Source organism: Felis catus, chromosome B2 (assembly GCF_018350175.1).
Source record: "Felis catus isolate Fca126 chromosome B2, F.catus_Fca126_mat1.0, whole genome shotgun sequence".
Classification (NCBI taxonomy): domain Eukaryota; kingdom Metazoa; phylum Chordata; class Mammalia; order Carnivora; family Felidae; genus Felis; species Felis catus.
The window spans coordinates 97,154,486-97,181,019 of NC_058372.1; the positions used below are offsets into that span (position 1 = coordinate 97,154,486).

Genomic DNA, 26,534 nt, shown 5'->3' on the forward strand with positions numbered 1-26,534 from the left:
TACTCTCCCAATTGCTGGGGCAGAGCAAAGGCAAGCCTCTCGCTTCACACCTTATCTTTCATGAGGCAGGGTCACTCACGCATTCCACATTTATAAGAACCACTATGTGCCAAGGCGCTAGGACTGACAATCCGAAGATGAATCAGATAGTCTCTGTCTCAAGAAGCTCCCTGGCCTTTGGAGAGCTGGACATCTCTCATGTCTCCCATAACCTTTTTATTCTTGCTATTAGGAAATAAGAAACTGGCAGCTTTGTCTCTGTTGACCCATCTTCCTTGGGGGAGAGAGAAGGAGACCACATTATTTTCCTGCTCCTATGTTTCTGGTAACATCTTTGGTTGTTTTTGTTTTAAATACATCTCTGATGAGTTTTCTTTGAGGGAGGGAGGCCAGGTCCCAAATAAAGCAATTTGACATGAGAGCTATGATAAATTCTTCTGGCACCAAGACAGGATATAAGTGAATAAATAATTTTATGTAGGAAATAAAGTAAGGGATAAGGGAAAGAAAGATGTTTCTATTTGATTATTCCTGGGGCAAGAAGAATATCTTACTCTAATCCTCAGCCTGAATTTCTTTGGCTGCTGTGGTTCCAGGGGAGGGAGGGTGTGAATGAATGTAGAGACAATGTTATTTGCTAAGGGGGAAAAAAAGAGAAGCCTGTCACACAGCGCATTTTCTTAATCCTGTTACTGTTAACAGTGTTCATCTTCCTAACTGGCAGGGAGCAAAGAGACAACTCATAGTGAACACAGTCCTGGAAAGTGTGAACAAAAAACTCCACAACTCAGCACCAGTTGGGTTCTAGAGCACCTGTCTCTATTCTGGATTGTTCTCAGTGTCTTTTCTGAGTAGAATTAGACAAGATGCAAGCAACTTGTAGAGAGGCAGGCCCACAGCAGAATCAGGAGCAAGCTTGACAAGATGGTTTCTTTCATTCTCTCACTTAGCAAACCCTCACTGAGCACCTATTTTGCGCTGGACAATCTGCTCCATGACCCGTTTTCTCTCTCATGCCCCATCCACTGGGGAAGCAACAACCAACCATAGGTTGAATTATGATTTGAAAATCAACTTTTTCCTCATGCAAACAAACAAACACATAAATAAAACGTGTGTTGGACCATCTTTTGGAGAAAGAACGTCAAACCTCAGCCAAGCTTAACGGGTAGATTTTCCCGGACATTTCCTGGCTCTGTGTATTTCTCAACTCTGCTAGTCAGTGAAGTGAAGGGCATTTTAAAGCAATGAATCTCCACAGGTAGAATGACCTCTGAGAGGGCATTGATCATTGGTTGGGGAAGAGGTGTCTCTGTTCCACACCAACTTCAGCTCTGTTTGCTGATAGAAAAGTTTTTTCTTTCTCCTTTGCTGTTTTAATTTAGAAGAATGGATAAGGGAACTGGAGAAAATGGCACCATTTTTAGGAACGCTAGTGAATGGAGAGCTAGGAGTCAGACCCACATAATCGGATGCTGGAAGGGTGCCTTGCACCCCTGACTCTCTCTCTCATACCATTTAGTTGACCTGACTCTACTTTCCTTTTTAAGTGGATGGGAAGGGGCATTAGTAGGGAGAGTGAGCTATAAGACAGTTTTCAGAGGCAGTAGATTCCCGTAACACAAGACCAGCTTTCCAGGCATCCCCTCACAGGCTATTTCACTCCATGCTGGTTTAGGGTCCCTTGTATATTTTTCCAGAATGTTCTGTGTTTTAGTCCAAGCCAATGCATTTAGCACCTTTTATGTGTCTGCTCTCCCTGTAGCCTCCCCGAGAAAGAGATCAGGTCCTTAATCTCTGACACATAGTGGGTGCTCAGTATGTGATGAATGGAGTGATGATTGATGGATGGACAGAGAGACCCTAGATTCCATGGTCCTTCTCGTGATCTTATTTCTTATCTCCTGGGCCAAAGTAAAAATGTTCTGTGATAAAAGATGCCTTCGTTGTGTTTTTGACTTTGATTTTGGTGGAGAGCCCCACACTCACAAGAGGCTAAAGAGGAAGTTAGGGGCTATCTTTAGACCTGGTCAGAAGGGCTTCAGAATCTCTGGGGGTGTGGCTCCACTCCCTCCCCAAGACAACTGCTATAAACTCATCCTTGAACTTGTCTCTGTTAAAATGCATTTCTGAGATAGGTGGCATTTGCCCCTTAGCAATCATTTCCCCTCCTGGAGTCACAGGAAAAATCTCTGAAAGTTAAGGTGTTGAACAGGGTATAATCATTTACAGGCAATTGGAGCCCAGACAGGTCTAGTCTCTTGCCCAAGGTTACACAGCTAGTTGGGACAGAGGCTGAACCCCCACATCCTGGCTACCAGAAGTTAGCCTTCTTGTGCCTCCTGGGGCTTCTTGGGAAATCTGCAGACTTTCCTCCTTTATTCACCTAACATTTATATAGCACCTACTGTGATTCAGGCTGCACCTACTGTGATTCAAGCTGCAGCGCATTGATAGGAAGATGGAAAGTAACAGTCTGTCTTGCGGAGACTTTCTTCTATGCGCTGCACCCAGGAGAGTCCCAAGTTTCTACATCTTAGATCCGAGGGCCCTGTGGCCTGCAACACCTTTGAATGAGCAGAAGCCTGCACGCGCTTCGGCTTTAGGCTCCCCTTGGACCTGGTGGGCGGCAAGCGCCCAGCCCCTCCCGCCTACTCTGGATCTTGTAGCTGCTGTTGCCACTGAACCAATCATGCCAGAAAGTCATCATGATGATTTCAGAACTGCATTGTGATTTATGCAAAGCGCGCCGATAATTACAGCCGGGCGCACAGAACACAGGACGAACATGCTGCGGGTGTGTGCGCGCGTGTTGTGCCTTTTGCCAGGACTGGATGATGGTGGTGGTGGTGGTGGTGGTGTGTTGTGTGTGTGTGTGTGTGTGTGTGTGTGTGTGCGTGCGCGCGCGCGCGCCCCCACGTTTCTATTCACTGGACTGCTGGATACCCTGCTTGATTAGGGACTGGTGACAGGAAAAAGAGGGAGGCATTCCCATTTTGATTTTGAGACAATTTGATGAGCCTCGGGAGTATTTTCCAGAAGTTTTTATGCCTACAAATGAGCCTACAGGGCAAGAATGTCGGGGAATAGAGGAAGAGGTAGTTTGGACCCTTCGAGAGCCATAGTCCTCCTACCTCCAAGCGACCCCTCCCAAAAAGCAGTTTCTAGGTCGCCTTCTTGCCACAGAATCCTAAGGCTTTGCCCCAGGGACAGGCCCAGGTCTAGTCTTTGACATTGGACTTCATCTTCGTCTGAGATACAGTACTGTACTTGGATCTTGTTCTTTGTCCTTAACGAAGCGCCCCACTCTGCGTCCACATGATAGTGACGGTGGTGGCGGCAGCTGCAGAGGCAGCGGCGGCGGGACAAGTGGGTCTCTGGCGGAAGCCAGAACCCCAGGCTCCAAAACCGAGCTTCGGACAATAACTGTGTTTCTCAAACGACGCCTGGAAATCACTTCCCTTTCTGGGCGCGGAGTTAAAGTTTGTACCATTTTGCGTGCGCGGCCAGTACGCTGCCCAATTTGGCTGTCAAAAATTTTAATTTCTTTTCCATTCTCAAAAATACCCTCAGGTTTATGGTTTAGTCCCACGATTCCCTAATCTCGTCCCAATACAAAAAAAACCCAAGGAGGGTTAATTTGGGAAATAGTCGTCCCCTGTCTTGCTTTTTCCGGGTGTCCCCAGCTCCCGAGCCCCGGAGGCTGTACGACCCTGGCAAGGACGCGGGCTCTCGTGCGTGTGGGGTGCGCAGGCCGGGGGTCCAGGCCCCGCAAAGGCTGCTGCGGAAAGTTGCAGTCACGTGCTGCGGCTTCCTGCAGGAGCGCACAGCCTGTGCCCGGGAGACGCCGGGCGGAGGAGCTGCTGCGCCCTCCGAGGGCTCGGGGGACGCAAGCATTCACACACACAAACTCTGATCGAAAGCCCGGGTTGACCCTGAGTCTGAAGAAAGTGCAGTTGGGGGAAGGCAGGCAGAATTTCGGAGAGCGGGTCTCAGTTCTCCTCCCCCACCCCACCCCCCACCACCAAAAGCGCCGCGGAGGGCGGGAGAGCAGGAGGTGTGACCCCTGACCCCTAGCCGGCCCACGCCCGGAGGACCGGCGGGCAAGCTCTTGTTCGACAAGTTCAAGCTGCTGGGAGAGCTTAAATAAGAATTAATCTCTTGGAGATTGGGGATCACCGCTCCCTAGGCGTGCGCTCTCCCAGAGCGGCGCAGGGACCAGGGCGTGAGAGAGCCCTGGAGTCGGGGGGGAAGGCAGGCGGGAGGACTGGGGGTGTAAGGCGGAAGAAGCTCCCCAGAATCCCTGGAAGCTACTCGGCAAGGGGGGGCCAGCGAAGCCTGCTAGGGTAAGTTCTGTCCTGCAGCCGCTCCAGTGCAGATAATGGAGGCGACAGGAGCCTCGCTGTGCTCCGGATGGGCTTTGCTTTGGGAAGCGGGCGCACCCTCCCCAAGGCTGGTGCCCAAGCGGACCCCGCGAAGGCCGCAGGAACGCCGAGCCTTCAGCAGACTCCATCCCAGGCCCCAAGTCCGCACACAGCGTCCTCAGCTACAACTTTCTGTAGATAGTTGCAAAATGAATAATTACTCACCTCGGACCAGATCCAAGTTTTACCCAACAGAAGGGGCACGGGACCAAGAATGAACCAACTCACATGGCCATATCCGGTGCGCACAATCACACAAACACACAGCCACCCAGTTTCTTCCACGAATCTGTCTGGCGCTCTGGAGAGAAGGGGGAAAGCGTTTTGAGAATGCTCCATTTCCCCTCCCCTTCCCCTTGCCATGAAATATAATAATTCATTTTTATTACAAGAGCAGCACCGTCCTCACCATCACGCACGCACAGAGCCACACTCCCATATTCACACTCTAACTCGGCAGCTCCGACAGCGCCTGCATTTTCTTTGGGAGCCGCTTGGAGGTTCATTAATATCATTAGCATTTAACCCCCTCCCTCTTCCCATCCCCTCCCCGCACATGGCTGACGTCAGACCCCGCCAGGAGTTGGGGGAAAAGCTAAGTGGGCCAGGGACGCCCTATTCCCCTCCCCGCGGCTGCCTGTCAGAGCGCTTCTGGAGATATTACAGGGGACCCAGCCCGCAGCGACAAGCACAAAGTCACGGGGTAATGAACTTCGGGGACCCTTTGCCGCTCAGTGCGCGGCTCTCCCCGGAAACTGGGACCCGGCTGCCTGTTCCCTCGGAAGACTTCCCAGCAATCTAGTTTCCCACTCCGCTCTCTGGTTTGGGCAGCGCCGAGCCCATCTGCCTGAGACTGAGGTTGTGTTTTCCTTCTTTCCTTAAAAGAGCAGCGGTCTGTAGAGATCTGGCCACACTCTGCATGCCTAATGTAGAAGGAGAAATTGAAGACTGAGAGACAGGGATGGGGAAAGAGTGGGATCTTGTCCTTTTTGCTCCGTAGGAAGACCATTTTCGTGTCTCCGTCTCTGTCCTTCACTATTCCTCTCTCGCTGTCCTCCTCCCTTCTTCCTCGATCTGCCCGTCCGTCTCTCCGTTTGTCTGTCCATGCGTGTGTCCATACCAAGCAACATTCCCAGCAGCTGCGGTTTTGCAAGAGCCGGGAAGAAACTTGAGGATGCTTAAATTCCCACTGTGGAACGAATTCTGAGCGCCCAGGGAGCAGCGCAGCGCGCAACCGACACCCACCTGTCCGGCCCGGGAGCCTGCAGGCTGGAGGGCGGCTGGAGAGCTGCGGCGCCCGGCGGCGAGGCGGGCGCTGCCGGCCGGGACTCGGGCAGCGCCCACCAACCGCTCCGCCCCGGGACAGCCAGCATGAGCAAGCCGGCCGGATCAACAAGTGGGTACCTTTCGGGCCGCCGCGGGGCTCAGGCGCGCAGCCTGGGGTGGGCGGGAGAGGAGTCCGGGGAGATCCTGCCCGGAACGCTGCGGCTCCGAGCCCGGGAAAGGGACTCCGGCGGCGTGTGCGCTTTGGCCCAGCTCCTTGTAGCCCGTGAGTCGGGATGTTTCGTGGTGAGGGAAGAATTTCGTTACCTCTGGATTGCTTGATTTCTCACCCCCCCCCCCCGGTTTGGTGGGAAGGTTGAGACCCTTGCAGCCCGCCAGTCCCGCGAGTCGCATCCGCTTAGAGACCAGGTGCGGGGAAAGGGGAGGGGGGGAGTGTCGACGGGGGGCGGGAACTAGGCCGCAGCTCCAGGCTGCAGCACAATAACACGCTCGCTCAAAACTCCGAGCTCCAGCGCGCAAAAGCAACTCTGCGCAAAGCGGATTTGAAAGGAATGCTTTGCACCCCGTTTCTAGTTATTTCAAATAATCCTGCAAACTGGGAAGCAGAAACAATTTAAAAGTCACATTTTCCTTAATCCTAAATCCGCGTAGGTCATAACTGGGGAATTTAAAGTATGGCGAACCGCTCTAGCAAAGAGGGGACCAAATCCCTAATCCCGAGGATTTTTCGAGCGGGAGCTCGGCAGAGGCAGGAGTGTGCGGCCTGTTCCCTTCGCGCGCTTCTCTCCTCCCTCAAACTTGCCTAGCTGGTAGCTCCCCGTCAGAAGGTCGAGCCGTGGCTGATCTCTAACCAACCCCAGACGCCAGAGTGGGGGGCTCCGTGTCTGTGTGTGTGAGGGCATCTGCTCTCCCGGTGCCTGCGGAACCCGAGAATGTGGAGGCCCGAGCCGGCGCTGGGCGGGCGTTGTCGCAAGGCTCGGATCTCCCGGGGGCATTTCAGTTCCCGCCTTCCGGTGGCCCAGGGCTGCCTTTTCCGGGGCCCAAGACTGGAGGTAGCCCCCCGCCGCAGTCCCTACGTCCCGGAGATCTCCCGCCGCCCTTGTCTTTGCCTATAGCATTTTTGCGGCTCCTTGCTTTCCTCAAACACCCCCTCCCCTCACGCCCTCATTGTCTTGAGTCTTTGAAAGTTGGGAGAATCCAAGATACTTCTGAGAACTGATGATGAAGTCCCACTTAAGTGGCAAGCAATTCACTTTATCCGTTCGCTTTGGTTTGGGTGTTACCGTTTTAAAAATTCAAGTGAAGTGAACGTGAACAATAAAGAGAAACGGAGAGATGTTTAGAACAGAGGGAAGAGAGCAGGAAACTTTGCCGCCGCACAAATCAGAGCCGACCCTTGCGGAGGCCTGGCGTTTCCAGTTAGCCTCCGGCCTACGCTGGCCCTCGCTGCTCCAATTTCTGGGCAGCGAGGCGGCCTGGCTTTTTGTGGCCCAGGTTCTGGAGTGTGAGGTCCTCCCCTGGAGGGGCAGAAGGAAACCTTTTCTGCAGCATTCCGAGCCTCTAATGCAAAAACAGAAGCCAGCGGGCTTCGGCAGGCCTCCTGGCTACTTCGCCCTGAGACAGGCCCTCGCCTTCTTCCCTAGAAGTAAGGAGCCTCGGACTCGTTCGCCCACTTGGGGTGAGGAGTCGGCGGGGTTGATGCGTGTTGGGGTGGCGGGGAGCGCCTGAAAAGCGAGGCCTCGGAACAGGGGGAAGGGGCAGGCGCCAAGCTCGGTTCGCTGGGGGCCCGCACCCGCGGACTGGCACCTAGGTGAACCGCCCGGACTCAGAAAGAACGGCTGAGTGACACGCTGGGGAAACTTGGGAGCTTTCCAACTTCCCAAGGGCCCGAGTTCGGCCTCGGAAGCCTGAGAGCCGGCGCGGGTTCTGCCGCAGCTGCTATAGTTTCTCAGGCCCGCAGGAAGGCGGCCCCCGCCCGCGGCGCCGCTGCATCCCGGCCTTCTCCAGACAGGTGGCGGCAGCCGGGCCCGAGACCTGCGGCCCTCGGGCCCCGGGCGGCAAGGAGGTCGGCGCGCAGCGGGCGAGGTCAGGACCGAGCCGGGCCGCGAGGTCTGCGGCCCCCGCCTCGCTCGGTTTCGCACAGCTGGAGGGCAGAGCGATGTCACCCGGGAGCCCCGCCTGGGTGGTAACAAGACCCCGGCCAGTCACCCCTGCAGCCCAGACTAACTTCTTTCAACAGCCTCTGATGGTAATTACAGTAATCGAAGCTGCCATATATCTTTAGGCAATTATGACACACAAAAAGCCCCGAGGGGACCCCCTGGCGAGGGAAGTTAAGAACGGTTTTCCAGCCTCAGGAAACTCCCGCCTGCCTCACGTCGGAGCTCGCTCGGTTTGCTAAATGAGAGGAGCTTTGCAACGGGGTCAACCAGCTTGTCTCGTGACCCCAAGTCACCTTTACGTGGCTGGGTGGCGGAGTCTGAGGCGCAGACCCGCTATGCCCCGGAATTTTCGCGTCCCTCCCTCCTGTGCCCCGCCCCGGGCGAGTACGCCTGCCTCTAATCTGCCCCAGGAGCCGTGACTCGGAGGTCTGCTCCGTGGCAGGGCCGACCCGCAGCTGTGGAGGCCCCGAGGGGCGACTGTCGAGGAGCCCCGCACCCCGCCCCAGCTGGAGGAGAGTCACCCACCCTGCACTGGTCCTTCCTGCGTCCCATGGGTTTCTCCAGAGATGTGCGTCCCTGTCCTCTGTCTGGATGGGAAGCGGGGGGGGGGGGGGGGGGGGGAAGAAAGCCCACCACTGCTCCTCCTGCGCGCTCATCTTGGAATCATCAAAACTGCTACCGGGAAGAAGACAGCTGGGGCGACAAGATTGCTGAACCCCAAACATGGACCCCCGCTCAGCCAGAGGGCGTGTGTCATGCTGGGAACGATGGTTGCAAAATATGGAAACCAAGTTTACTGTTTCTAGCGTGAGTGCGACGCAGCAGAGCTCGCGTCCCCGGTTGCTGGGCGGCTGTGAGTTCCTTTGGGCGCACTGACAGGCCCAAGGGGGTGAGGGACAAGACCCGCTGTGGCCTCGCCTGGCGCTCTCCAGCCCCTTCCTCCCCCCAACACAACCTCTCCTCCCACCGTACTGGAAAGGGGGCGTCGAGGCGGTGGTCGCCTCGCCGCGCGCCTCCCCCACCGGCCTTTGTCGCCGTCTGAATTCCCATGCTACTCTTTTTGACGGGTCACTGGTGGCTGTATAGGCAGGTGCTATGGCGGGGTTGTAATTACCCAGGCCGAGCTTGGTAGTTCCCGAACCCCCACCCCCACCCTGGCCGCCGGCGCTTTCCCTAAGTCCCTCCTTCCCGGCCCCCAGCAGCTCCTCCTAGGCCTTGGTCAGGGGTTCGCGCCTACCAGGACGCCTCAAAATCCACGAGCAAGTTTCCACTTCTGAGACCTCAGCGGCCCTTCCCGACGGGGGGCCCACGCCTTCTCTATTCCCCTTGCGGGGTTGTTCTGACTCGCTTCTCTGCACCCCAGCCTGATAGCGTTCCCGAACCTGAGCGCCCCAGGGAGCAACTGTCGAGTTTCATCGAGGCGGAGGCATCTCGGCCCCAGACTGGAGGCCTTTGGTCGAGTAGCGACTTGAAAATTTAATGTAAAGAAGTTAATTATTACTATCATTGTTGTTACTACCAAAATGTTAACACTTTAATACTTTGTGGGAGGAAAGATTTATAAGTCCCTATAAATCTCTTCAGGCTTGTTGGACTCTTGAACCTTAGAGAAAATAGTTCCTTCTCTTCTGAATTTTGGGATACAACCCTCTCCCTAACATTCCTCCAAGGTCCATGGCCACCCCAGGCTCGAGGAGATTCCAGGGAAAGTTCTCTTAAACCAGGCGACTGTCGAGGCCAATAAGGGTGGAGGACAGTCTAGAGAAACCAGCTACATCCTTTAAAATATCAGCCTCCCACAGTGGTGGAAAACAGGCAGGAAGGGACCCAACCGAGACAGGTCTTTGAGGAAGAAGAACTTGGGGAGTGGAGGGAGAAGGGGGTGGCTGTCCCGCGCTAACCTGCTAAGGGATCGCACACGCGTCACTCTCTCTCGTTTGCCCAGCCCGGTCCTAGTTACTTTGGGGGGAAAATGTTCTTTTCCTAAAAGAAATAATTTCTCACAAGCGATCCACTAAGCATTTTTTAAAATAGGTAAAGCGAAAGTTGGGCAATTACCACTACCCTTATTATCATTAATAATCCTAGTATTAGCATTACAATAATAATCCTAATAATAACAACCGCCCGGCAGCTCAGAGAAAACTCGATTGCCTTCCAGCTGCCATCCCCGGTTCCAGCCGTGTTTGTTTTTCTTCTTTCCCCTTTTACATTTCAAGTTTGTCTCCTCGCGCGCTAACAACTTTCTCTGTTTAATGCGAGAGCGGGGGAGGGACGCGGCCAAACTTTCCGCGGAGCAGAAAGGCAGCGGCGGCCGTGCTGCCGCCCCGGCCTGCTGTAATCTTTTATTCCAAAATGGGTCTCAGCGATTAGAAGAGACCCAAATACATGTAGCGGTGCATGAATAATGCTCATTGTAGGAAACTGACACTTGCTCAAGGAAAAAAAGTTTGGCTATAAAATCACTTCATTATTTGCTTTTACCGCAGCTTCGGTGCTAATCCCTTCAGAGGTCAGATTGCTTAGCATCTCTCTCTCCCGCTCCCCTTTCCTCCCTCTTCTCCGCCCTCCTCTCCCTCTCGCCCCTTCCCCCCTTCCCTGTCTTTCCTGCGATTTCAGGCCGTATTTTAGATATCCCCTGTAAAGTGTGCGGCGACCGCAGCTCGGGGAAACACTACGGGGTCTACGCCTGCGACGGCTGCTCGGGGTTTTTCAAACGGAGTATCCGAAGGAATAGGACGTATGTCTGCAAGTCTGGAAACCAGGTACCTTGGCCAGGGCTGCACCGCCCGGCTTCCGTCTGCTGCCTCCCCTTTCTTTGTTTGTGCCAAGGCCTCCTCCGAGTTTCCAGGCTGCTGGGGAGAGACCAAGCTCTGACCTCTCCCTTCCTCTCCCTCCTTCCCGCCTCAACGCTCAGAGAGGCCCTTCCGCGTGGGAAAGGCGGGAAGAGCTAAGGGAAGATACAGAGTTTGCAGGGGAAAATCTGAAATCCCGGCTCCTCCCTACACACACACACACACACACACACACACACACGTCCCACTTTTTGCAATCCTTTGACACACTTTGACACAGGGTATGGCCCACACCCAGTGGCTTTGAAGCCAGAGAAGGGGACCTAAGGAACGTCAGAATCTAAGCCACAAGGGCAATCTGGAGAAAGGCTATGTTCTGTTGCCTGCACCCACCCACATTCCTAGCAGCACCCAAGCTCAGTGACCTGACCACTGCCTGCCATGGTAGAAGGAAAAGGCACAAGGCATCTCAGTCAAGGTTGCCACCCAAAGTGAGCATGATCATTTGGAACATGGAGGGCTTGCCCTGTGAAGGGCTGTGTCCTTTCAACTTCAGAGTAGCAGGACTGCTCTGGTAGTGGTCAGTGGGGCTTCAGCACCCATGTGACTTTAGCTAGGCAGAGTCACAGGAAAGGCAGAGTGCACAGGAAAAGAAGACTCTCAAGGAAGAGGTAAATTGGATCCTCTCCAAGACTCCCATGTCTTCTCTTTCTCTGCTTAGAAGATGTGCCTGGTTGGTTGTGTTTTGGTCTTGAGCAAGCAGAACTGTCTCAGAGAGACAAGGGGGTTAGAGCATGGGCTGAGAGTGAGCCAAAGCTTCCAGAAAGAGCAAGTAGGACCCCCTGACTCAGTTCCCAGCTCAGCAATAGGCTCATTTCAAGGAGATCAGCCTTTTGGCCCCACACTTTGCGTTCTCCTCAGCCAGGCACACAGACCCTCAGCACAGAGCCACCACTTTGACTCCCAAGAAGATCCTGGAGAAAGTATTAGTCAGAAGTCATCCTTTGGTAACCAAAATGGTAAAACATCTTCACTAATTAATATTTATATATGTGTATACATACACAAATATTATCTGCTGCTAGTGAATTAATTATTCTATTTCTAAAGCTATGTCTGCTCATATTAATTTCCAATAGATTTGGATTATCAACAAAAACATGATGATATTTACATTTGGATAAGTTATTTTGAACTCCAGCCCTGTTACCTGTTTAATTGGGTACACAGCTCTGTATCAGTTTCTAGCTCACCATATGGACACATCACATTATACACATGCAGGGCTGTATCCCTGTAGCCCCTCAGGAATATGAGATTACTGTGGGTCCTCAGATTTGAGCAGGCTTCTACTTAAATTACCTTTTAATTTTATGCAATGCACAGAATTGGGGAATCAAAATCTCAGATGTTATGCTTGATATTTTCAAAGGGGTTGGCTATCAATTCAAACATATTGATGTCAGTCCAAGTCCTTGTAAAGGACTGATAATAGACTCATCAGGCTTGGTGTCCTCTCCTTACAGAGAGAATAAATGGGCTGAGCTCAAGCACTCATCTTTCTCTCAAGCTTCAGATATTTATATACATATGATCTGATTTCAAGACACTCTTAAGAACAAATGAAGGCTTCGATTTTGCATTAGCTTGTTTATCAGAATACTAGGAAGATGACATTTGAGGATAGATATATGACTGCATTTAATAACAAGTTCTCTAAACCTCTTTACATTGAGCTATTACACTGGCCCTCAAAGATGCCCTAAAGAATTCACTTAGAAAGCAAAGATTATTTCCTTTATCTAAGATTAGATAAATAATATTCTAATTTATGGTTAACAGTAATTAAAACATATGGAAATTATTATGAACCTCTGCCCCACCTTTATTGTAAATATTACCTCAACATATTTTAAATCAGAAGGGTGGGATCTCATAAAAAAGTATATTCAAGTGTGTTATTTTTTCCTAAGGGCTATTTCAGAAAGTGTACATACTCCAAATTCAGAGTATATGAATTTTTTAGGTTATGAAGCAAAATAAAATGCATTTATTATATTCTTTTTCTTCCCAGTGTACATGTAACAGTAGCAAGTCATATAAACACAGGAGAGCACCAAACTTACTCTGTATTTTTGGTGTATAAAATGCATATGTAGCTGTGACTATATGTATCTATGTATAAGTTCCCTCAGTAATAACACCTAACACTGAATGAACACTGAAGTTCCATTAGAAAGTTTCTCTGTAAATTTCCTCTTCTTTAAAAAAATTTTTTAATCTTTATTTATTTTTGAGAGAGAGGGAGAGAGAGAGTGCAAGCGGGGGAGGAACAGAAAGAGGGAGACACAGAATCCGAAGCAGGCTTCAGGCTCCAAGCTGTCAGCACAGAGCCCGATGGCATTCGAACTCACAAACCGTGAGATCATGACCTGAGCTGAAGTTGGTCGCTTAACTGACTGAGCCACCCAGGCGCCCCTGTAAATTTCCTCTTCTAATAGCCAATAGTTTCCCAGAAAGTGTCATTAGTTAAAACATTTATTTTCTCGTGCATCTCAAATAAATATTTGTAAGTCAGTAATTAGCTCTTTTTCCCCCCAGTTATAATGCCAATTTTCTCAGTCCATATTATCGTTTTGTCAGACAGTCCATCACATTATCTTTCTGGTCATATCTACATAGTGGGCATCTGTAGATTTTGCCTAGGCCTTGGACTCTTCCTTTCCCATCCTCACCTCTGTAGGTCTTGCCCTCCTAATCACTCTGGCTTCTGCCTCACTTTCCAGGAATGGCTTTGTTTCCATGAATCTGTGCTGAGGCAAGTCTTTAAGACAAGTTTCACATGCTGGTTATAAGAATGGCTTCAGGTACAAAGGCAAGAGTAAGGAAACAGCATAGTGAAGAATAAGTGGGAGAGAGTTATCTGACAGAAAGTAACAGAAAGAGGTAGACTCTGGACACAGCAGCGATCCCGACCAGCATGCCTGCTCCCAGCCCAGCTCTGACGCCTCCGCCTCTGGGCCAGGTCGCTGTCTTCGGTACTGAAAAGTGTCGCGCCTGCTGCACCACCTCCGCGCCTGGAAGAAGTTCCCCTCTAGAGCTCCTTCCAGCACAGCAGTCGGGCAACCAGGCGCTGGGACACTTCACCTGCTTTGAGAAGGACTTTTCCTCCTTGTCCACTTTCGTAGGGTCAGGGGCTGTTCCTTTTGAAGTAGCCCCTGGAATCCCAGCCCTCTCTCTGCCTGGCCCTGCTCATGCCCAAGACCTTTAAGTTTGGCGGACCCAGGCTTGCAGCTCCTAGGTCCGTGGCGGGGTCCGTTCCCGCCTTCACGTTTCCCTCCACCTGGCGCCGGCTTCGCATCTCCAGTCTAAAGGCCCTGGGGCCGCTGACCTCCTGTGCTCTGTTCCAGGGAGGCTGCCCGGTGGACAAGACGCACAGAAACCAGTGCAGGGCGTGTCGGCTGAAGAAGTGTTTGGAAGTCAACATGAACAAAGATGGTAATCAGTACCGCTTTTTATCGCTCTAATGTTGGTTGACTAGTAAGCAAATTATATGTACAGAAAATACGTGGCACTCCAATGAATGTAAATCATCTCCCCAGCACATCTTTCCAGATGCTGGGAATTGGCCTCGGACTTTCAGTCATATCCTTCCGTCTCTCTGCATGAGCCCCCCACCCCCTATGGAACTCTCCCCCCAGTCCCTATCCAATGGAACTCTCCAAGTATGGCCCATGGCCACACTGGAAACTTGTGCCCCATAACCACCCCCACGGAGACCGCGATGCCGGGAGCCCCAGTCTGCTGGGCACATACGCGCGGTATTTCCCGCTTCACATCCTAATACCTCTTCTAGCCTCTCTTTGCAGCTCTTTTGTGGCCACTTCTAAGCCTGTTAGTCTCCCGCAGAATCTCGCAGTCTGGATAGCCTTCGAGGGTGGAGATCGTGGGGACTGGGGCACTGTGTCGGAGGAGGGAGGGCAGAGACGCAAGCACTCGGAATTTCAAGCCCTTGTTTGCTAATTCAAGATTCCAAAATCAGGATGGCCATTGTGGCGATCTGGGCTTTTTCTGGGCCTTCTCTCGGTTTTACAAAGAGAGGCTGGAGAGGCAGGGTGATGCCTGGGGGTGCCTCTGACACCCAACTCCCAGAAGGCTCTTAAGCGCGCGCAGCAAGAGCTAGGCATTAAGATGCTTCTTGCGCAAAGAGCTTAGTCCAAGTGCGTGCCCGGTGGTGTCCTGGCGAGGGCGCCCCAGGTCTGGCCTGGGTTGCGGGGGGTGGGGGGGTGGGGGTGGGGTCCTGGCCGAAAAGGAGGAATGGGGTCTCAGGATAGGATGCTGAGAGGACTTTGCCTTGGCGACGGGGCGGGCTGGGTGGCAGCACCAGGAGGCACAGCGCCCACTGGGGAGTGATCCTTCCTCCGCGGCACAGGAAGCAGGAGGGAGCGTCCAACCTGTTGAACTTGTGTATTGACAAGTTGTCAAGCTCTGCGAACGGAAGATTGCCCTGAATTAATTTGTTTGTTTAAACTGTTGGCGGTAATTGTCACATCTCCCTTGCCTTCCTCCAGCACACTCCAAGACGGGCGCTCCCTCTTTCCATCCCACAGTGTGCCCCGGGCTCGGGTCTTTTTCTCCTGACGCCCTAGGAGGCCAAAAGCCATTTCGGCGGGGGTGGAGGTGGGGGAGCAGGAAAAGTGTGCAGGGACGCTGTGCCTGGCTGGGTGCAATGCTCCCTCTCCCTTTTGTGGCATACAAGGGTATCTAACTACTCCTGCCCAGAAGGTTTCTGGTTTCCCTGCGACCACCGTGGGTGGGAAAGAGTCCTGAACTCACAGAGAGCACACCTAGTCTTGCTTGAGGCCTGGCCATTATCAGACACTTGGGGCCTGGCTCCTCTTCTCAGCCTCAGCTCTCTAATGCCTCCAGTGTAAGACATTGTCAGAGCGTCCTCCGCGCACACATTCCCTCTCCCTCCCTCTCTTCACCTCTCTAGTGACCTTGCCTGCCCAGATGGGGCATTTGGCCCGGGAGAGCGGCAGCGGCTAAGTGTTGTCCAGTCTTTGATCCCTGGGCATTCGTCCATCTGTCTGTCTCTGCAGCGGTGCAGCACGAGCGGGGGCCTCGGACGTCCACCATTCGCAAGCAGGTGGCTCTCTACTTCCGTGGACATAAGGAAGAGAACGGGGCGGCTGCGCACTTCCCCTCCGCAGCGCTGCCCGCGCCAGCCTTCTTCACCGCAGTCACGCAGCTGGAGCCGCATGGCTTGGAGCTGGCCGCCGTGTCCGCCACCCCGGAGCGGCAGACTCTCGTGAGTCTGGCTCAGCCCACGCCCAAGGTTCGTGTCCCTGCTGGACTCGGGAAGTCTGGTGCCTAGCTGAGGGAGGAGAAGGGCCTGCCCATCTCTTCTGAGCGGGGAGGGGTCAAGCAAAAGACAGACCTGGCCACGGTGCGGTGCTGAGTCAGGCTCTGCAGGGAGCTGTAGGCCCCTCCCTACTTTTCCCTGCTCAGCCAGGAGTGCTCAAATTTTAGTGGGCAGTAAAGTCACTCTCTGAGATGGCTACAAATGTGGACTCCCTGGCCCATTCCCCATAGAGTCTGTTTCTGCAAATTTGAGGTGGGGCCCAGGAACCTGCACCTGTTAAAAAAAAAAAAAAAAAAAAAAAAAGCCCTTGGTGTGGAGCCCTGGCTGAACAACCTACGTATTTCTGGAGACCAGAAGAGCACTTCTGTTTCTAGCAAAAAGGAGTTGGCTACCACTGGTAGAAAAGAGTCCCTGAGTTGCAGATCTCAGGGATCTGTTTCCTTGGGCAAAGCTGTGGGTCCCTAATGCAACAACAATGTGTGGAGCTCACCCTGTTAGGACAGTTTGAGGAATCTGGCTTTAGTTTCCACTCTCCCTTCCCTCTTTTCTGAGATGCATGTATTTATATCACGACTGAGTCTCTACTTAGCAGGGCCACAGCCTGAACCATTTCAAAAGGCTGCCACCTAGGGACTGCCTTCCAGGCTTCCAGCTGGTACCTACCCAAAGCACCCACTCCAGGCCGAGAAGGGGAGGGCCAGCTGCAGCCCCACTCTGCAAGGAAGCCAAACACCTGGGCACACACACAAGCACAATATTTAATATTGCTTTCTTACCCTTGATGTGTATAATAAGCTTGGGAAAGTAGTGTTATGAATATGTTGTCAGTTATGAATGGGAATGCTCTGTGAATGATTAAGATGTCTAATTGAAATATTTCCATAATATACTAATCCTTTCTAAAAATACTCATATGCATATTTGTGTTTGGGATGCCTATTAATTTATACTTTTTTCACATCTATTTTTATTTACACAAATGCAAGCAGCTCTTGTCTAAATTGGGAGACAGGCCCGGCACTTTGCTCAGCCTGAGGAAAACTTGCCACAGGGGACAGAAAAACCAGATGCCCCTCTGGAAGGAATGGGCCCCCAAAGACTGGAAATGGGCCTTTCCCAGCAGTTATTTCTCAAAGTCTATAGATACAGATGTTTGTTTTTTATCTACCAATGGCAACTGCATGTTTCAGCAGAACACCCAAATTCTTGTCTCCTTCCCTGTTCTAATTAGAAAATTAAAAGATTGGCTCTTTTGCAAAGCTGTGGTTTCCTCACTCCCTGGTGTTTCTCTTTCTTCCCTGCTTAGTACCCCCATGAAGTGAATGGGACCCCAATGTATCTGTATGAAGTGGCCACAGAGTCAGTGTGTGAATCAGCTGCCAGGCTTCTGTTTATGAGCATCAAGTGGGCTAAGAGTGTACCAGCTTTCTCCACGCTATCTTTGCAGGACCAGGTATGACCAAGAGGGTACTGAGCTCTCGGGGAAGGGGGGTGGGTAAAAAACAACAGTCATCAGCCTTATGAAACGGGAGGTTATCTGGATAAATCACGAAGGCCAGCCATCCTTTCCTAGCAGCAATGGGAAAACGATTTTTACTAGCTTCCTACTGTGGGTTCAAAATATCTAGCTATGGAACCCTTACTAAGAGATGCAATTGTGTTATTTCAGGAAAGTTAGATCTGGGCTATGAAAAACAAATATAGAAGAACATCTCTCTCCCTCTCTCTCTGTTTAATTGAATCACAAATTTTTGAAATCTTAATGATATTTAAAATTGCTAATAAAACGATGTTTCTTAAGAATATTGGACCTGAGAGAAATAGATGATGAGAGTATTCCCCTGTAATATTTTCAGGGCTAGTCTTAGTATTTTATGTCCCAGAGCTTTATATTTTCCATTGTGATACAGCCTTGACCACTAATTTATCAGCATGTACAGTTAAAGGGTACACTGCATACTCTAGGCTAGGATCTCCCTTGATTCTTTAAGTACTTTTAGAGGTTTTGTAAACACATGGGCATTGTGCATAATTCTGCAGTTGTAAATGACATTCAGAGGGAGAAAGAGTATGTGCTGCTAAAAATTACATTGTAACAAAAGCCAGAAATTTTGTTGTTAGGAATATCAGAAATAGCTTGTGCTGGAATTTTTCTAATCTTGAGGGGAAAAAAGAAAATGAAGTGTTCATAATAACCATTGGCTGTTACCCAGACATTCATGGAAATTAATGACAAACTTCCCAAAAGCTAATAAGTAGTTTTAAAAGCAAATGGTTTATTTATTTAATTCATTTTATACCTAATTAAAGCATGATAGTGCCCTTTAATATGAAGCATCCTTCCTACAGACAGACCTAGCAATGTGCTCAAAACATTTAATCTTCTAGCATGGGATGTTCTTTTTTTCCATAGCCTGGACTTTCAGACATGGTCAGAATTAGATATTGTTTACCTTGCATTTTTAAAGTATTATTTTCTGTACTTAATGCAATAAAACTAAAAATAAAGCATTTTCAAAATTAAACCTTTGGTCTTATTGTGATTTTGGTTACAAGCCTTCACAATTCAGCTCTTAGCTCTCAAAAGGAAATCCCTTCACATAAATCATCCAGAATTGGCTGGTTTTTGAGAGATTTTTCAAAAACAGATTTTTTTCAAAATGGTTAGGTTCTGTCTTTGACCAGGTTTACTGGCTGACTCTAACCATTTGCTGTGTGTGTGTATGTGTGTTTGTGTGTGTGTGTGTGTGTGTGTGCACGTGCATGTGTGCACACTGGCTATTTTTTCTCAAAACAGGTATCTGTATACTCTTTAATACAAACAAAATTTACTTACTGTCTGCCACTTAGCCCTTCAGTGGAAACCCTTCAACAACAAGCAAACTGCAATGGAGTGGAATCCAGTACATTAATTTGGAAAAGGAGCCAGATTTTCATTTTAAATATTCAGTAGCACATTTTCTTAGAATGAAAATGACAAGCACCTTGATGCTGTCCACTTATGAGTCTCAGAAAAATCAGGCAGTGAGATGAGGTAAACTCAGCAAAACCCGATTAACATAATTACACCCTGATTTCCCTGCATGCCTCTTGGGAATTAGTGATTTCTCCTTGCTCCCTGCCCAGCCCCCCAACCTTGTAGGAAGATGGGGGCCCAGATCTGCACGCTTAGTCTGTAATCCTCGACCCTGATGATATCAGTATTTTATATGAAAGGGATCACCTGCTGAGCTGCTGGTGGCATTTCATAGAGCCTGGGTCTCTGGAGAAGTTTCTAGGTGGTCAGGAATGAATGGATGCAAGGAAATGAAGGGTAAACCCCTTTCCAGAGGAAGCAAAGTTTGGGGAATTGGAATGGCTGACTCTCAGATGCATGTGCTTATCTATAGGCACCTTTTCAAAAAAGAAAATATGGAAAAGAAAAGAAAGCTAGAATATTCAGGGGAAAAATTACCAAGACAGGCATTTAAAACACTTTTTAAAATAATGGAAATTTACATATTGAAATTGTTTATAAATTTATAAATTACACACTATATTATATTATACATCTATTGTATGACAGCTGATGCTTTTGGAAGATGCTTGGAGAGAACTGTTTGTTCTAGGAATAGCACAATGGGCCATTCCGGTTGATGCTAACACTCTACTGGCTGTATCTGGTAAGAATTGCACAATTTAATGACTTTGTTGTAGAAATTACCATAAAAATACATTACTGAAAAAAGAACAACATGTAAAGAATAACAAATTCCTGCTGAACAATAGAGTATACCTGTCATTTATAAATCTATATTTAAATGCAAATAATGTTGTTTTGTTGTATTCATGACTGCTTGCATTGTTATTTAAATGCAAATTACTGTGTTTGTTATCATCCAAGAGAAGATTTTATATTAACTTTCATACAATATAGCCAGTTTACACGGAATCAGATATCTTAGAGTGACAATTGAATAGATATTGATATGCAGAATTCTGTCAAAAATCAATATTAAATCATGAAAATGCCTTCATATTAGAGCATTTATTCCATATTTCTATTCTAGGCATGAATGGTGACAACACAGATTCCCAGAAGCTGAACAAGATCATATCTGAAATACAAGCTTTACAAGAGGTGGTGGCTCGGTTTAGACAACTCCGGTTAGATGCTACCGAATTTGCCTGTCTAAAATGCATCGTCACTTTCAAAGCTGGTAGGCAGACGCCAACCCCTGTCTCTTCTCCTTCCACAGTTTTGCCACCTCCCTAATTCTGCCACCTCAAAGTCCAGACTGATCATTGCAAAAAGAGGTGATGGTTTTTAAGGGAGCTGATACTCTTAGGCTGGCCCCATTCTCGACAGTGGGGACCCTACTGTTCTCCTGCTAGCCATCCATGTCCAGAGAGCTGCTTTCCCGTCTGCATTTCCTGTGTCGCTTATCACAGTTTCCTGGTCTTCATTTCTAGTTCCTACACACAGTGGTTCTGAACTGAGAAGTTTCCGGAATGCTGCTGCCATCGCAGCCCTTCAAGATGAGGCTCAGCTAACCCTCAACAGCTACATCCATACCAGGTGACTCTTGTTTGCCTTGAACGTGCACTTAAGAAAATTGCTTCCATTGTGAATGTGTGAGCAGGCAGTAATAAGCCAGTTCAGACCCTGTGACTAATCATCCTGTTGCCAGCCAGTTAATTTAGCTAGAATCTGTGTCCTCACCTATTGCACAGGATGGGTGAGAGGAGCAGATAAGATTAGATTATCCAAATGAAAGCACTGCCAGACCCCTTATGGCTGTCCTGGCTGAACAAGTTGATCCATCAAAACATTTGAACACATTTGTGTGAATGGACCCTGATATGGGAAAGGTCAAAAATGAAGGCCAAAGTGGTATATTAGTTGATATATTACAGAGTGGTCACATCATCCTTGAGAGGCCATCTTTAGCCCCATCATGATTGCGGTTTGGCTTTGATCACTGGTATCCACTGAGTTCTGTTGAGTCATAGCAACTTCTGGCCAAGCAGGGCCCAGTGGCAGAGAATATTCTTGGCTAGTTGTAGGACCTCTCAGCCCCTGGAGCTCCAGCAGTACTCCTCCTGGCACCAATGGACAAGTCCACCAAGAGTTATAGACTTTCTGATTCCATTTTAAGATGAAAAAAAAAAAGGCTTTTAAAGAGTTGGTGGAATCCTGCTAGCTTCCTAAGTTAGGACTGTGGTAGATGCAAGGTTAGAAAAGAGTTGCTACTGTTGTTTATTCTTCGATTGACCTTGAAAGGAAGCCCATGCAAACCTGTCTTGATCATCTCAACATCACCCATAGACTCTCTGCTAGGAGTAACTACATTGAGAGGGTAGAGGCAGTTAATGTCTCTCTCACCTAAGGGGTCGGCGAAATACCAAGTCACCTGTATTCGCTGGGGGTGATACCACTCCTGCTATGATCTGCTTATTTCTATTATAAATCCTGTTTTGAAAACTAATGAATAAAACCGTTCCTTGTCCATGGAATATCAGTGAACCTGTGCTGAGTGATAGTACATGTGTATATGTCTTTCAAATTAAAGTGCCATGGTTTTAAACATTTAAATCCATGTTAAATTTCAGAATGTATAGTAAGCACTTAATATTTGTTCAAAATTATAAAATGGAACAGTACATAATTTGGGCACTACCCCCCACTCCACTAAAAACAAACTTGTATGTCATATCTGACCTCTGACATCTATAGTCATTGAGGCATAAAGAACATTACACTGAAAAGAATGTGATATCCACTTACTGATTCAGTCAAGCATTTGCTGAGTACTCTGCTACGTGAGGGGCTCCTGGTGAGTATTGTGGGACACTAGAAAGAAAAAGACACTTTCCCTTATCATTGCGTGAAGTAGGCAGAAGTGATCATTCAATTGAGGACAGAGAGGAGAGAAAAAGCAAAGTGTGGAGTGGGAGGGATGAATTCTAGTTGCTAAGGAAAGTCTGGAAAGGCTGGGTGATGGAGGAGATGACATGTGAGCTGGTCCTTGAATGGCAGGACTTCAGCAGGGGAGAAGGGCTGCAGGGACAGCCAGTAGAGGGACTGGTAGAGGTGCCATGGGAGGTGCCAGCAAAGAGGAAGGGGAGCCTGAGAGGGCCTGGTGCACCAGAAGCTTCTCCTAGGGTGACCTGAGAGAGCTAAACCACAAATTAACAGAAGTCTATTTTAGGAAAATGACAAGTATATTACTTCTACCCCAGCCTCAAAACAAGGAAATTATTAATTGAAAGAACACAACTGCTTTGACATGGAATTTTGTTCATTAAATGTTTATTTATTTTGAGAGTGGGGAGGGACAGAGAGAGAGAGAGAGACAGAGAGAGAGAGAGAGAGAGAGACAGAGAATCCCAAGCTGACAGCACAGAGCCCAACGTGGGGCTCGATCTCACAAACCATGAGATCATGACCTGAGCTGAAATCAAGAGTCAAACCCTTAACTGACTGAGCCACGCAGGTGCCCCTATATTCTAAAAATTAATGTTGATTAGTCAGACTCTCTCAATGTCTCTGTCTGTCTCTCTCTCTCTCTCTCTCTCACACACACACACACACACACACAAACACACACACACATTGTTATTGTTTCTAGGTAGTACAGTACTCGACATCTAACAGACAATTAATTCTTGTTGACTATCCAGTCCTTTCCTAAGTAGGAAATGAAAGGAGTGGGTAAGTAGGTGAGTGGATTTTCTACTTGCAGAAAATCAAGAGTTAATGGTCTATGGATTCCCCCAAATCTATCCTTTCTGAAAGTTACTATTTCCCACAGTGGTTCCTCACTGTAGGAAACTTCCAGCATGTTGGGTGAGTGCTGCAGACATGGCAGAGGCTTGTCTAGGCAGCCCCTGCGTACGCAATGCAGGGTTCTTGCTGCTTGGCCTGACCCTGGGAGCTGTTGAAGAGAGTAAATGACCAAGGGGGAAGGGAGATGGGGGTCTTGGGGATTACTTTCCAGGAAACATAGAAGATATTTTGAGCAAGGAGAATAAGTGATGGGATTAGGGTATTTTAAAAAATGTAGCTAAGCTCCACCATTTCCATACCACATTATTAAATGTGGTCTGGTGGTCCTTGTCCCTGGGTGATTATGAAGGTGGGCAGTGAAGGAGCCAAGTGGGGTCCTCAGAGGCTCAGAAAGAATGATCAGCCTCAAATCAGGTGGAAGAGAGGGACTCCTGGGTACCCAAAGCTAACAGACAGCCATGACAATTTCTCCCCTGGATTCTATTTGCAGGTTGGAGTGATTGGTCAGTTAAATGCAGTGGTCAGCTACCTAGCTCCTATAAAGGAATTTTGATATCTGTCAGTTTCTAGCACCTTGTGGCCAGGGGTTAGACCCAGCCTGGGTACAGACAGGTGTCCCTGGAGCTCAGTCCTCCAGGTGATTTGTTGTAGTGGAGGGAGACCTCCCTGTAAAGTATGTGGATGCCTGATTCCAAACAATTGACTGAAGAAATATCAGGGCTACAGTGAGGAAGTGGCTTACAGGCATCTAAAGGCAGCAGAAAATCGAACTTGCACATCTGAGCACAGACGCATGTTGGACATCAAGAGAGGAAATTGTTAAGCAATTTCTCACATCTTTAATTATATGCCAATTTCATTGACATGAAAGTTGGGTGGCACTGCCACCCAACAGAACTTAGTCTTTAATTTGCAGTGTAATAAGGATGGAATTATTCCTGAGAGTGACTAAGTATAATGCCTGAATAATAATTTGGAGAATTGCTTCGAGAAGGAAACCATTTTATTTGAGGGAACTAGCCTGATGAGGGAGCCTTGAGAATCAGAAAATGTGAATGTTATCGCTACTTTTATCATCAACACCATGGTTATTTTCGACACTGGCAACCTTTAGTGTATTATTTGACCTACACTTAGCACTATATTTCTTTCAAAAAAAATTTTTTTTTAAATTTTTTTTTCAACGTTTATTTATTTTTGGGACAGAGAGAGACAGAGCATGAACGGGGGAGGGGCAGAGAGAGAGGGAGACAGAATCAGAAACAGGCTCCAGGCTCCGAGCCATCAGCCCAGAGCCTGACGCGGGGCTCGAACTCACGGACCGCGAGATCCTGACCTGGCTGAAGTCGGACGCTTAACCGACTGCGCCACCCAGGCGCCCCATCAAAAATTTTTTTAAATGTTTATTTATTTTTGAGAGAAAGACAGACAGAGCCGAGTGGGGGAGGGGCAGGGGGAGAGGGAGACACAGAATCTGAAGCAGGCTCCAGGCTCCGAGCTGTCAGCACAGAGCCCGACGCGGGGCTCGAACTCACCAACAGTGAGATCATGACCTGAGCAAAGTCGGAGGCTTAACCGACTGAGCCACCTGGGCACCCCAGTAACTGTATTTCTTAAACTTACCTGTTCTCCAAATGAAATGCAACCCCTTTGCTAATGTAAAGACAGTGATTTTGGCAGCATCGTTTATGTTCTTCATGCCTCGAGTATTCAACCCACACAACAGGGCCAGTAGCACCTGCATAGGTCTCTGTCGCAGGGAGAGTGTGGTATTAAAGAGGCCCAATCAGGAAATTATGCTGAAGATGGTGTGCGTTCACGTATGAGATGCGAATTCCCATGAGTCGTCGCTCTTACCTTGCTGTCATGGCTTCTCCTATTCCAGATATCCCACTCAACCCTGTCGCTTTGGAAAACTCCTGTTGCTTTTGCCAGCTTTACGTTCTATTAGTCCGTCAACGATAGAAGAAGTGTTTTTCAAAAAAACCATCGGCAACGTGCCAATTACAAGACTGCTTTCAGATATGTACAAATCCAGTGACATCTAAGCTCTGAGTCCCCACTTTTCAGGATGGGACAGTATCTGATGAACTTCTACCCACGGAGAATAAGCCTCAACTAACAAACCCTTCAGGAAGCATAAACCTGGGAATGTGTAGCCTTCAGGAAAAAAAAAATGCCAATTGACACAAAACAGTTCCAGTCGCTTTGACCTGCTGCCTCGGCCAGGGTAGGGCAGCCTGGGAAGGAAAGGGGTTGTCACAGGACCACCTGAGCAGAGCCACGCCCTGGGAAGGGGGGCTGAATAGTAGGGAGGTTGCCACAGGCCATGCCATTTTGCTTCTTACCTGGAAGATCAGGCTGAACTCTCAAAAGCTGAAACATCGGTAGAACTTTCTTTTCCTTTTTAGCAGATAATGTTGGGTAACCAAATATAGTTCTGTATATAACATCAGACAGCAGCCTTCAGAACTATTTTATGTTGGAGAAATTATTTTAAAAATAATGGTTAGGTCTTAAATCAAAAGTTTTATCAAAAGTTTTTCTTCTATCGTAATACATCATGAAGTGGCCTTCAGAACCGAGTTAGTGAATGAAAGGTAGCTTATGCCGTGAGACTTGCTTTTCTCTATCTTTTTTCTTTCCTTTCTCTTTCTTTTGTTTTTCTCCTTCTGCTTCCCCTCCTTCCCGTTCTTCCCCTCTCCTCCCCCCCCCCCTTTGATACCATAGGCCAGGCAACCTTGTCAAAGGAATTGGTGGACGAAAAGGAGACTCTCACCAAGACTTCAGGTTGGATAACATCTCAAAAATAGAAGAGCTTTACTAAAAGAATGCAAATTGAGGGAGGATGAATTAAAACAGCCAAACCAAATAAAGTGGAGATGGATGATGAGGCAGATTGCTGTCCCGTTAACAAAGTGCTGCGACCAAAGGCAATGGGGGTCCGAACTCGTGTTTCAGTCAGTCGCACCAGAGAGTAAGTGAACAGAGACATGATGCCAGAAGGAACCCCAAGGAGATGGAGGCTAAAAGCTTTCTTGATCGATCCGTTGCTAACAGCCTGAGACTCTTCAATGCCTTTCAGAAAACCGGTTTCTAGTAAAGCCTTGAATGCGCATGCACACATACATGCACACACACACACACACACACACACACACACACACCGTCCTACACTATAAGCTGCTCCTTTGGTATGAATCTATACTTATGGAAATGTAGAAACAAACATTTTAAAATAGCTGCTGTACTTTTCACATTTTGATTTATTAGGTACTAGCACTGAGGAAAAATATTCAGCACTTGGACTATCATAGGATGAGTAAAACTTTTCTTGTACAAAGTGAATTAACTGATTTGTGAAGTTAAAAGGTTGTACTCATTGTATTTACAAAGAATAAAAATATATTGGATTTAAAGGAACTCTACCTGATTTCTTAGCCTCCCTCCCTGGCTGGTTCTCACCCACCAGAGAAAAGGTGGCAGCAGCAGCTGGTGTAAAAACTGAAGCTCAGAGCACTCCAGCCTGAAGAACCGAACCACAAAGGCAATTTCCTTTTTACAGTGAATCCCATTTGTAAAATGATGAATAAAGAAATAAAACATAAGATTCTGTTCTCTGAAGCTCTCAAATGTAATTGCATCTGTTAGGAAAATTGCTGTGTGAAGAAGAAAGAGGCCGATTAACAGAGTCTTCATTCACTCGCTCCTCTCTCTTGCCAACATTTCAGTCCT

At 48.7% G+C, this 26,534-nt stretch overlaps 1 protein-coding gene across 2 annotated transcripts; it reads left to right on the forward strand.

Annotated features, from left to right (window-relative positions):
* The first annotated feature begins 5,061 nt into the window (after positions 1-5,061).
* NR2E1 (nuclear receptor subfamily 2 group E member 1) lies at positions 5,062-26,419 on the forward strand. 2 transcript variants are annotated; one of them, XM_023254223.2, is made up of 9 exons: positions 5,062-5,820; positions 10,490-10,635; positions 14,076-14,163; positions 15,768-16,003; positions 17,337-17,483; positions 19,596-19,692; positions 20,080-20,229; positions 20,483-20,588; positions 26,241-26,419. In XM_023254223.2, the coding sequence occupies exons 1-9, from the start codon at positions 5,796-5,798 to the stop codon at positions 26,305-26,307; spliced, it is 1,062 nt and encodes a 353-aa protein (XP_023109991.1). In that variant the 5' UTR covers positions 5,062-5,795; the 3' UTR covers positions 26,308-26,419. The 2 variants fall into 2 exon arrangements, with proteins under 2 accessions (XP_023109991.1, XP_023109990.1); XM_023254222.2 differs by lacking the exon at positions 26,241-26,419 and adding an exon at positions 24,685-26,218 and having other exon boundaries at positions 5,063-5,820.
* Positions 26,420-26,534: the final 115 nt, after the last annotated feature.

What these genes read in the sequence shown, in the direction of transcription:
- NR2E1 (XM_023254222.2), top strand. Translation starts at nt 5,796, where the DNA reads ATGAGCAAGCCGGCCGGATCAACAA. An exon ending in AGTCAACATGAACAAAGATG is followed by an intron (nt 14,164 to 15,767) that starts GTAATCAGTACC and finishes CTGTCTCTGCAG; the next exon opens with CGGTGCAGCACGAGCGGGGG. An exon ending in CATCGTCACTTTCAAAGCTG is followed by an intron (nt 20,230 to 20,482) that starts GTAGGCAGACGC and finishes CTTCATTTCTAG; the next exon opens with TTCCTACACACAGTGGTTCT.